The sequence below is a fragment of the Uloborus diversus genome, chromosome 4, assembly GCF_026930045.1.
Source record: "Uloborus diversus isolate 005 chromosome 4, Udiv.v.3.1, whole genome shotgun sequence".
NCBI lineage: Eukaryota > Metazoa > Arthropoda > Arachnida > Araneae > Uloboridae > Uloborus > Uloborus diversus.
The window spans coordinates 191034462-191047281 of NC_072734.1; the positions used below are offsets into that span (position 1 = coordinate 191034462).

A 12820-nucleotide genomic window follows, 5' to 3' on the forward strand; every position below is an offset into this window, starting at 1 on the left:
ATTTAGACGTTCTTCGCCAATAGTGCTCCTTAGATAGGTTTTTACTCTTTTAAGGGTCGAAAATGTCCTTTCTACTGCTGCCGTAGAGACGGGAAGAGTGGGCAGTATTAAAAGAAGAATATGGACATTTGGGAAAACTGTTTTCTCACAGTGTGCTAGTGCCTCCACCAGGGCTGTGAAGTCGGAGTCGGACTGATTTTGGGGTAAAGGAGTTGGAGTCGTTAGAAAACATGCCGACTCCGACTCCAGGCTTCTTTTTATCTTTCCTTTTCACTGACTCTCCTTGCATTTTTTAAAAACTGACTACCAATTGGTTCGATTACATGTATAAAAAGATACCAATGAGAATATAACAGCCATTATGGCAATCAGCTAGCTTGAATGCTTATCGCTGTAGCCGTACCCTAGTTTGCTTGCTTTTTAACTTTACTAATAGCAACTGTCAGCAAACGGTTTTGTTGCCTAACATTTTCAAGTAATCACTTTCAAATAAAAATAGAAATATAGTGTTTTGTTCGATCTCAGTTATAAAATAGTAAAAAAACGTAACAAATTAGTAAGTCGAGGCCCGTAGCTAAGGTTAAAACGTTTGAGGGTGATCGGCAAATTCAAAGAAGTTCTGGCGTGAAAGCACGAATCCAAAAGATTCGATGAAATAATCTAATGTTTTTATCTTTATTAAGACTATTTCTATAAGCTTGGTTCTCACTAAAAAGTATGGAACAAAATAAGTGTAAATGATTTCTTGATTACACCAGTCAATAATTGCAGTTAATCTTAAAATCTTCATATTAAGGTTAATTCTAAAGCAGCCAATAAAATTTAAATTAAAAATTTAGTGAACAAGAAATATAGGTATAGTAAAAGCTATTAGTGCAAATTTGTATGCCGCCGCATTTTGTGTAAAATTAGCTCCTGACGTATATGTGCCCTATTTTCAACGAAATTGAATTTATGAAATACTAGCAGTACCCGCACAGCGATGCCCGTGCTAAAAATTTAATGGTAGTCCGTTGAATAAAAAAATTGACGCCCCCTCCCCGTCTGATGTGAAATGATCGTTTTTCTTTGTATAAAATGCGTACACACCTTTTCAAAAAAAAAAAAACTATTTAAGTTTCTTTGTAATTTAAAACTTTTCGTCAAATCATTAAATTAGATTTACAGTTGCTTTAAAACTCTATTTAGCGAGTGAAGCGGTTTTTACTGCAATTTAAAATATTTCGCCAAATAAACAAAAAAAAGACATCAAATAATATGTTTCAAATGTAAAAATAAAATGGTTGACAACCTGAATCAAAATGACATATTTCGAAACTGACTTAAAAACGCTTGTAACTTTTTTTTCTTTGAAGATAGAAGCTAATTTTTTCGACCATGGGTCGAGATATTTCTGGCGTAAAAAATGTCGCTTTTTGCAATGGTGCCAAAAAGAAAACTGTGGGACAATTCCTTCACTTTTTATTGATAGATTTAATGAAGAAAGTAGTGCCTAAATTTCAGCTAAGCCTAAAAAAGTTCGAGCTAAAAACACAAATTGCTCCCGTCGTAATGAAGTTAGAGCATAGAAACAAATTGCGTAGAACGCGGAAAATTCCACCCTTTTCAACGATATATAATATTAATATGTGCAAGTAATTTTTCACCCCCTTTAATAGCCAATAATAAGCAATTTACGTGAAATTTGGGCCTACATTGGTATAAAAAAAGAACTATTTATCTGTTTTTTTTTCGAATTATAGCCTATGTTACTCAGTAAGAAAGTACCTTTCACACAGTGAAAGAATTTTTCAAATTGGTGCAGTGGTTCCGGAGATTACCTCGAACATATAAACACACAAAAATCCGTCCTTTCTCTTTATAATATTAGTAAAGATAATTTAAAATATAGTCGCAAAAATTTTCAGAATTAAAATATTTATATTTTTTATAAACTCTGAAATTAATTTTGAGTGTCATCTATCAGATGGGTGTAACCCGGGCAAACCACCCCCTCTCAAGAACTTGGATTTAGAAAAAAAGCTTTTTTCCTCTCAAATTACAGCTTTCAAAAATTTAAAGTACACGATTTGATCAATATCTATCTGTTAAACATTAAAGGGGGGAAAAATTACAGATAATCCTTTTCAAATTTTTAAAATGGATTTTTAAGTCATCTCACTTTTTAACTCGTAACTGTTGGAAAATTTGATTTTTAAATTGAATTTCCAACGTTGTATGCGTCTTGGATTTACAATAAAAAACAAAATTCGAAATTTTCATAAAAAGAAATTAATATTTCCATCTCTGTTTAGAGGTTTTCCCCCTTTCCCTGAAAGGAGAGAGGGAGTTGAAAAAATACAATTTAAAAAAATTAAAAAAAATTCGGAGTCGGAGTCGGGCGTTTCAAAATCCAGGAGTCGGGGTCGGAGTCGGCCATTTTCCTTCCGACTCCGCAGCCCTGGCCTCCACGGCATATTATATATATATATATATATATATATATATTGTGTGTGTGTGTGTTCCATAAAATTGTTCAATCATTTTTCATGATTAGTATGTACCCTTGATCAATTGAAACAAGATTTGGATCAAAATTAAATAGTTTAGTTTACTAAGGAAATATCGAGAAGGCTTCATTCAGAAGTTCAATTTTTTTTAAATTATATATATATATATATATATATATATATATATATATATATATTCTTAGAATCCCGTAAGAGATCTAAAGAAAACTTTAGATTTTATATCTAAATTGAAATCTAAAGAAACTAATCTTTTTAATTATCTCATTAGTTAGAAGAGAGCTGACAAAGAAGGAAGCTACGTAAAATAATATTTGTTTAAAAACTAAAATAAGCAGAACAGGAGCTATTATGTACCATTAATTACTTCACTGTTAGTGTAGAATTGGTAAAATATATTTCGAAGAATTTCATGATGCTTAAGAAAAATATTTAGACGTATTTAAATAAAATTTAGGGAAAAGAAACTCGCATTAAACTGAATTATAAATATTATGTAATACGTTAATCAATTCTTTTGTTCGTCACTACATTGTTTTGTCTGAAGTTTTCTCACTCCACTTCCCCAGTAAAACAAATAATTGTTTGGTCAAATGTGCAGCTCTATTCATTTTTATTTGAACTGTCGTATGGTTTGTAAAAAAAAAAAATCTATTTGTTTTTAAATCTGAAAGGTAATTCAATTATTGAATAGTAAAGCTAACTAGAATTATTAGCTAAACTTAATTTTCATTTTTGGTACGTTAAACTATTGTATGGCTTCACATCTGCCAGAAAATAAATTTTGTGTCAATCAACCAATTTTTTTTACTTATTCTTACTTTAAAAAAAAAAGTCATTTCGTCGACTATTTGCAAATAAGGAGTACAAAAATTGGGAACTTAGAGGGACAAAACCAAACTCTCATTCTTAAGAATGAAATATCATAAAATAATTAAATTCGAAATAAATAAATAAGAAGCTTAATAATTATAAACAGTCGTTTTTTTTAAATTAAAGAATCTCTTTCCTTATCCTCAAGCATAAGTACAAAATGTTTTATTCGTGACAATCTTGATGGGATATGCATTTTTCAATGTAAAAGTAGCTAAAACAATAAATCTCCTCTCGAAATTTAACATATGATTTTTTCTTGAAACCAAATCCCCCCTACACCCTTCTCTTTTAAGAATAACAGCAATGAAATATGAAATAAAAAGTTAGCAGTTCATAAAATATTGCAGGATAATTTACCTCATTTATTTGTAGAATCCATCAAAAATTTCTCTTTGTGCACTCTTCCTTCTGAACTGAAAGAGAACTTTAACGTACAGCGGAATCAAAAAATAAAACTTGTGTTTGGGTAGAGAACTGAAAACGACTGATTCTTATCCCACTGCATCCAAATAAATTTCTCCCTTCCCCCCCAAGAAGGAACAATTTGGAAGTTGTATTAGGCATCAATCTTCAAGGGAAAGTGTCAGTGGATTTCTGTGACAAGTTGTTGTCGATTTGGGTAATTTGCGCTTTCATACGAGCCGAAAGCACTTCCGTGGCAGGGGCAGGGTCTGTATTGTGGTCTGGTGATTAGTGCAATCTGTTTAGTATTGTCCAGCTCGAGGACAGTGCGGGTGGCGCAGACTATCTATCTGACAGATAACTGGGTAGTAAAACTGGGCCATTATCAATTTAGACGCTGTCATTCCTGGAGCATACATTGCATAAAGGGCCCCGTTGTTTACAATAGAAGACTGAAGAATCCGCTTTAGGGCCCTTCTACACTCGACTGGTAGTACGCCCAGACCAGACCGGTTAAGAATCCCCATCATTAGACAGGGGGGAGGGGGGTCAACGAGTCATCCGACAAGATTCAGTACGGATAGCTCAGGGGACTTGAAGCGGTGATATCAAAGGCGTAACACTTAAAATTTTGCCCCATCCTAGCCTTGGTTTCTCGGAGATTCGGGAGAGAGGACTTTAGGTGGGAATAATTGCCTCCTCTCTCCTTGACTTACAGAAACATACTGTACTTTGTTCGTGTTTGGTATTAGTTTTTTTTTTTTTTTTTTTTTGCATCCCCCCCCCCTGTCTACACCACTGCTGTCATACAACCAATTTTTTTTAAACCAACTTTTTCGCCACGAAAAAGTTGGTTAAAAAAATCATTTTTACATGAAATATTATTATGTCGATAACGAAAATTTGGGGGGGGGGGGCCGGGCCCGGTGGGCCCCCCCCTGGCTACGCCACTGACTAGAAGTACAGAAAAAAAAGCCAACACTGGTAGTCCTTCATTGTGAAAAAATTGCTTAAACTTAAGAAAAAATGAAAAATGTGCTTTTTCACTCCACAAAAATAGCCTGGTGGGTTAAAAATGTGGAAATTCTAAGGCTAGAAACTGTTATGTTGTCCTTTACAACAAAACAAAACCTGCCTTGTTATTATTTTTTCTTAAGTTTAAGCAATATTTTCATTACAAAGGACTACTAGTATCAGCTTATTTTTTCCGTATTTTCTAGATGCATAACTAACTGCAACAGGGTAAAAAATTAGTCTCCTACTGTTATTAATCATCAACTTTTTTACACCCAAAATGACAAAACGGCACTTTTTGACTCTGGAAAATTTCTAATTAGGCCTTCACAGGATATTCATCAACAAGAATTAAAAATGGTCAGAATGCATGAAAGTAACCACGACTTAAAAACACCTAGCATTACTTTATAAGATTTCATTTAAAAGCATACATTAACTGAGTGTTAGTTCAGCACTACTTTTTAGGATACATACAAAGATGTACTATGAAAAAAATTAAGTGTGAATTAGATGCATACAGATGCTCTACTGAAAATAAGCACACAACATAAGAAGACAGCAATGGTGAATTAACTGTAATGCATCAGAATACAATTTTAAATTGATGCCCATAAGAAAACATAGTAATATGAAATTAGAAAAAAAAATAAAAACCTCTTCTTTCTCTTCCTCCTCTTCCTCAGGGATGTCCTCTTCAGGATTTTCAAAATAATCTTCACTACTGCTACTCAAATCTTCAAATACTTCATTGCTCAAATTGCCATCACGAGGGCCTAAAAAGTTTGTTCAATGGAAATCCAGTAAATAAATACGGAAGTAAGAACCATAAAGATCACTAGAAAGTAATGTGTGTGAGCGTTTTTTTCAAACTATTTTTTTCAAAAAAATAATGTCCAAGCAATGATGTAATTACCCCATTTATGAACAATCTTTTGCCATCCAGGGTGGGAATTTTCAGTTTTATAAAAATCAATTTTTTTTTTTTTTTTTTTGGTGTGGAGGAGGGAGATGGCTATGGCATTTTTGATAACAGCCAAATTTTGAAGTATTTTATATTTTTTCGTCACATAGCGATTGAAAAGAAAAAGGGAAATCAGAAGGTGGGATGTCCAGTGAGAATATTTCGGTGATTTTCATCATAAAATATGTGCTTCTGAAACATGATTATGCAAGATGGATCCTGGAAAAGATAATTTATAACAGTGGGTTGCCTCACTTAAATTTGCACCATCTGATTACCCTTTATTGTGACTATCACAGCAATTTTAATCTAAAAATCTTGAGCATTTGTCGATCCAAAAGAAAGCTCAAGATATTTTGCTCTAAAACCTTTTTTTTTTTTTGTTCTGAAATTGAAAATTTGCAAACTAGATGACAATATGTTGATGACTGAAAATAAAAATTTGTCAAAATTATTTGCTTGAAAAAAAAAAAAAAACATGTTACTTTCTAGGCATCCTAATGTATTGGGAAAAACATTCAATACATAAGGAAAATGAAACTACTTCTTTTGCAATTCAAGTTCTAATGGAATGGAGCTATCTCAATGTTTTTATGTTAAAAAAAACTTTCTATACACATAATTTACAGACGGATAAAGTACTCTCAAGGAATTCCAGAAAAGGGATTATACCCCCTCAAGCTACAAAAGATGGCCTTAAGCTGCAGTTTGAAGACTTATTTTTCAAACTAGCGCGGTACCCGCATGGCTTTGCCGGTAGTAGAAAATTAAAAGGTCATTTGGTTTGCCTGTATATTTACAAATAATGGATGATGAATTTCTTGCCAATTTGCTATGGTCATTTACTGGCATTTGTTACGGTTTTACGTTATGATGACTTGGTAATTTATTCGTCTATCTTATGATGATTTTGCTCTGGAAAATATTCTTAAAATTGGATTAGAAAAAGAGCAAAATCGAATTTTCGAAAAATCCCTTTGAGGTGTTCTTTGCTAAGCTACGAACTAATTTTGTGTCAAATTTCATGAAAATTGCCTGCACCGTCTAGACGCTATGCACGTAACAGACATACAAACATCCAGAGACAAAGATATCCAGAAATCCAGAGACACAGACTTTCAGCTTTATTACAGGGCTGTAACCAGACTTGTTTTGGAGGGGGTTTTACCAAACACATTTTTTGAAACATTTATATGGTCTATCAAATTTGGTTTCATGTGTATTCAATTGATTTTTGTTACAATAGATTATCTAAATGGAGGGAGGGGATGTTCTTACAAAACGCCATATTGTTACATAATAAATGAATTTCTCAATAACTACCATAAATACACAATGTGTTTGTACAAGTTTTCCGTCATACTAATTTCATTTCACAAAAAAATGAAATAATAATAATAATAACAATATTATTTTGTCACCAAAATATAAATAAATGAATAAAATTAATAAATAATGGAAAGCATTTCTCTGGATGAAAAATTTCATAGGAGGTTTGAACCCTATAAACTAACCCTTGCATATGGCCCTGCTTTGTTATTAGTAAAGAAAATTCGCCACAAGCACAAATCTGCTAAATCTTTGAGTTTGAATATTGCACTTGTAGCTTCCTTTCTCATAATAACCCCCTCTCCAAAAACAGAAACTGGATATACCCTTGATCCGTCCATGCTGATCTTTAAGTCCAGTTTTTATTTTACTACTAATTTCATTTGATACTTACCTACAAGAGATATTTCGCCATTGTTGCTTTCAGAGGATAACTTGGCCAGATTAGCAGCCATGATTTAACTACTCAATAATTTCACTTGATACTTACCTACAAGAGGTATTTCGCCATTGTTGCTTTCAGAGGATAACTTGGCAAAATTAGCAGCCATGATTTAACTACTCAATAATTTCACTTGATCAAGAGGTATTTAACCATTGTTGCTTTCAGAGGATAACCTGGCCAAATTAGCAGCCATGATTTAACTACTCAATAATTTCACTTGATACTTACCTACAAGAGGTATTTTGCCATTGTTGCTTTCAGAGGATAACTTGGCAAAATTAGCAGTCATGATTTAACTACTCAATAATTTCACTTGATCAAGAGGTATTTCACCATTGTTGCTTTCAGAGGATAACTTGGCCAAATTAGCAGCCATGATTTAACTACTCAATAATTTCACTTGATACTTACCTACAAGAGGTATTTCGCCATTGTTGCTTTCAGAGGATAACTTGGCCAGATTAGCAGCCATTACTTCTTTATCCCTCTGCCTCACAATAGCCTCCACAGCTAGCCACTCAGACAAGGTTGTCTCATAGCGAGATTGAGTAGATATGCACAAGTCTTGCCTTTCTTTCTCACTGCTATCGGGAGGATAGTAACCCAAAAGATAAGGCCAAACCTGAAAAAGAGAACTGCATCTTAGAAAGATAGGAATTTTTTTTTTCTGGGTGTTTGATTATAAGTAATTAGACTAAATTGAAAATATGCTCAACTGTTATATAGTCCACAGTATTGAAATACAAATTGAGAGTCAGGTTTCCGGTTACTTACAGACCTATACATATCTGTGGAAACTATCTTGATTGAATTCAAAATCTAGTAAGTTAACACGCAAATTCAAAAAAGCACTAAAATCCCACTAAATTTTGATTATTGATAGAAAAATTTTAAAGTAACAAAAAAGAAAAAAAAAAGGCATGTACACCAGCATACATGCGTAAAAAGTCATGCTTCTAAATTTCCTATTTTTTAAAATCAATTTTAGATAACACCTTTATCACAGCCCCCTTGCCAGTTTTGCCAAGCTCAGAAATATATATTCTATTCAGGGTTCATACTCTTTGGGTAAAAAAATTCCATAACTTTTCCAAGACTTTTCATGATTTCATAAACATTTGCATGACCTTGTTACATGAAGAGAATAGTACTACTACATAATAAAAAACTTGCCAATTTTTTCGGAAATGAGCATTAGCCGGGGGTGCCCCCCCCCTAAGGGCAAGGGTACACCCACTCAATATCGCGTGGACCCCCCCCCCCCCCAAATCAGAGCCCTCCTGAAAATGAGAAAAATACCCCTTAAAACACCTCCTAGAAATTATAATGGCATACTCTGTGCCATGACCCCCGTCCCCCCTAGGTGCACAGCCCTGCATTAGCAAAACTTCTACGTGAATGCCACTACCTCATCGAAGCACTTACTTGTCATCGAAGAATTATCTGTGTAAACCTAAAAATCTCAAGTATTGTCTTCTTCATTTAAATTTAAGTAAAGTAAAAATACAGTTAATGTAAAATAATGATGCTTAAATGTCCAAAAGTTTTTTTTTTTTTTTTTTTTATAAACAGGCAGAATGATAATGAATGAGACAAAGTTTGAATGAGTCATTACTAAGTTTCCACGTAATGACTAAAGTTGCCTTTTAGTATCAACTGTGCATTTAATCATCCACATAACTTGACAGTATTTTGGTTCCTTAAAGTAAAGCCATTCTTTAGTAAATTCATGTTTCTAAACCAGATATTTATAAAATAAATTTAAAAAAAAAAACATTCTGCATTGAATAAATCTTTTGATTCAAATCCACTTTTTCAAATACATATGAATTAATAGGTTTAGAAATTCCAGGACTTAGTGTTTGATTAATGACATTGAACGTAGCAGTGGGTTGCATGAATTCCTTTTGCTGGCTGTATGTTGGGCACAGTTTTAGAGTAGGTATTAGAATTCCCCATTTCTGTATTCTATTAACTGACTAAAGATCTTTATTTTCCATAACCTTCAGCAAATTAAGGTAAAGTCTTATAAATTTAATAATGAAGTTTTTACGAGTGATGGAAATGAACTAGGATGCAATTGAATTGTGTTATTTTGACAGGGCGTGGTAAAATCAAGAATGTGCAAATTTGCTACTACAGAATATAAAATATAAAAAGTGTTGAAAACAATGGTAAATGCAAAATGAGTGATGTCCAAGCAGTAAAATCACATTGCAAAAAAAGACGAGCGGCTGTTACAGAAGTGGATGCATTGAGATTTCAAAATTCAGTGTGTTCAATTTTAAGATTTTAATAGCTTTATGTGCATTAAATCACTCAAAATTTCTAATGCTCTTTGAGCTACTGTTGTTTTCTCTTTACCCAGGACCTTTTCCCATGACTTTAAATAAATTTTCATGACTTTGATTGAAAATTTCAATTTTCCATGACTTTTCCATCTCTGAAATTGGCTTAAAATTTTTTCAATGACTTTCCAGGATTTCCATGACTTGTACGAACCCTGTCTATTCTAATTTAATAATTTTGGATCACAAACACTCCTGCCCCTATCCATTAAAACAATAATCGTCAAAATCAGTTCAATAAGTAACACACCATGAGTTGACAAATAAAAAAGAATATTTTTGAAGGGAAAAATTGCACAGCTGGAAATTGCTCTAAAAAATAAAACAATTTTATACTTAGATCATCCGTTTATCAGTACTACTGCAGTGGGCAGGTAAAGCGTAATTCTAGTCCCCACAATCTCTGGTCCCAAGTTGTGCCATTGTTGATTCTCTACTGTACAACTTAAAAGAAATTTACTCCTGCTATAAAATATTTCATTTGTACTTAAAAAAATTTGAAATCAAGAAAAAAAAAGTTTAAAAACAGATGCACCCCTACTCTGAAAATATTTTACTTTCTGTTAAGATGTGAGGCAGTGAGAAGCAAGGGGATGCAAGAGGCAAAATTAAAAAAATGGAGATAATTGGTACACATGGTAGGTGAACCTCTCCTCTGTCTTGGGCAAGAGATGGTACTAGTAGCCCTGGTAGGTGCTGCTGTACAGCATGATTTAGAAAAAAATTTCGATAAAAGTCTACCTAGGATGTTAAGTGCATTTTACTCAAAACTTGAAAATGTCCATTTACATCCCCTTGCTTCTCACTGCCTCATATGAGGCAGTGAGAAGCAAGGGATGTAAGTGGACATTTTCAAGTTTCGAGTAAAACGCGTTTAAAATTCAGATCCTAGGTAGGCTTTCATTGAATTTTTTTTCTAAATCATGCTGTACAGCAGCACCTACCAGGGCTACTAGTACCATCTCTTGCCCAAGACAGAGGAGGGGTTCACCTACCATGTGTACTGGTTATCTCCAAATTTTTAATTTTGACACTTACATCGCTTTGCTTCTCACTACCTCAAATATACTACAGGTTGAGCACAAATAATAAACCTAATTTCAAAAAATCATATTTTCAAACTACTGCAAGTATTACAATACTTTTTTTCAGCAGAAGCCAAATAAGCAAGCTTGTAGAGTAAAGCTAACACACAACAAATGACAAAATGCAAAAAAATTAAACATTTGCAGTTACTATCCTTTACCTGCCCATATGATCTTTAAACAGTACACACAGAATTGAATATTAACATTTAATAGCATTTCAATTGTCATAAAATATCAGGTTACTTCTTTGCGAAGGGATGGGTCGACTCCGCCAAAATAAACGAGGCGATGCATCTCCATGGGGTCTTGGAGCCTACCCTCAATGCACAAAGCAGCCCATGCCATTGGCGTCAACCCTTGGGAAGCATCAGAGGGTTGATTCTCACTGACCATGATGGAGTTCACCAAACCAGACAAGTGAGTGCGCACTGTGCGTAAGTGACGACAGTGGGCCAGCCCTGAAAAGAAGGTTACTTGTAGTAAAATACTCATAGACTAATAATAAGAGTAGACCGAGCTATGGCAACCCTTTTGCTGCTCATAAACCAAACCATGTGACTGGTGGATATCCTAGCAACAGCGGGCGTTGATCGTAGCAGACGATCAACGCGAGCGAGAAATAAAATAAATAGAAATGATGGGACACGGAAGAATGATGTTTTATGGAGTCCGATTTGTAAATTTGTTGTTCTAAGTTGTAAATATTTTGTTAATATAGTGAGTTTTTGGTTTAGATAGTACTATGCATTTTCTTTATTCAATAACTCTGTAAGTAATTAAAGATGTAAGCGCCCAAAAAGAATCGGCAAATGGTAAGATTTTTACCTACAATTTCAATTTAAGATACCGATTAGTACATTTTTGCGTTTACGCCATTACGTTCACGCCAACGCTGACGTAGCAGTTCCGAATGAAATAAAAGTTACTGAAAACTGTGATCAAAAACTAATTACTAATGTCAAAATAATTCATAACTAAAAGAAAAACAGTTCAATCTCTGCACCTGGAAATTTTTTTTTTAATGAAAACACATTACTTAAAATACATGTCGAATGCCAAACTATAGATAATGTTGCCATCTAGCAACCATGCTGCCAAAGTTTTTGCCAAGCCTTCCACCAGTCACATGATGTATCCATGAACCAATTTTTTCATCAGCAAGTCTGGGAAAGCTCGGTCTACTCTTATTATTAGTCTATGAAAATACTAGCTCCTTCACAAAGTTTAGACACTAAAAAAAATAAGCTAAGTATGCACAAAAGCGGGAAGGAAATCATTTACAGAGCCTGATTACTGCAGCCTGGCATGCGGGGCACAGGCCCCCTCCTCTTAGATTTCAGGGGGCCTGAAATCTCCTCAATTTATCATGCTAATTAAAAATAAATAATGATTTCACTCAGAATCTAGAGTACAATGATGTCATTGATAGTTTTACAAATGCCAAGACAAGGAAAAAATCTCTTATTTGGTGATAAAAATTCCCCTTAAAAACTCGAGCTCTTTGCAAATCCTAAAGTCACTCCAAGTTTAGTCTCTATTTACTATTAAAAGTTATATCATAGTACCTTTGATATTGACGGTAAAATGGCAAAATTTACCACCATCCTATATAATTTATCGTATAGTATGTCTCTTCTACTTTTTAAACGTTGTGATATGAGGTTACCTCTGAATTGAGTATGGTTGTGTTAATACGCAAATATTGAAATATTTTATTGCTTCAGAATAAGCGAAAATATGGGGGGGGGACAAAATGAATTTCATGCCCATGGTCTTCAAAAATCTTACTCGGGCCTATGGGGGCCCTGAAGTACAAATGAGCCCCATGTCCAATATCAGAATGATCG

The 12820-nt window shown here is 33.8% G+C and overlaps 1 protein-coding gene across 1 annotated transcript in view; it reads right to left on the minus strand.

Annotated features, from left to right (window-relative positions):
* The window catches only part of LOC129221066 (small G protein signaling modulator 1-like), a 95049-nt gene that overhangs the window by 37531 nt on the left and 44698 nt on the right, over positions 1 to 12820 (minus strand). The window contains exons 14-16 of the mRNA XM_054855503.1: positions 11217 to 11431; positions 7949 to 8159; positions 5457 to 5575 (exon numbers count right to left, since the gene is read on the minus strand). Of these exons, the coding sequence (XP_054711478.1) occupies positions 5457 to 5575; positions 7949 to 8159; positions 11217 to 11431 (545 nt within the window). The remainder of the gene's footprint in view (positions 1 to 5456; positions 5576 to 7948; positions 8160 to 11216; positions 11432 to 12820) is intronic.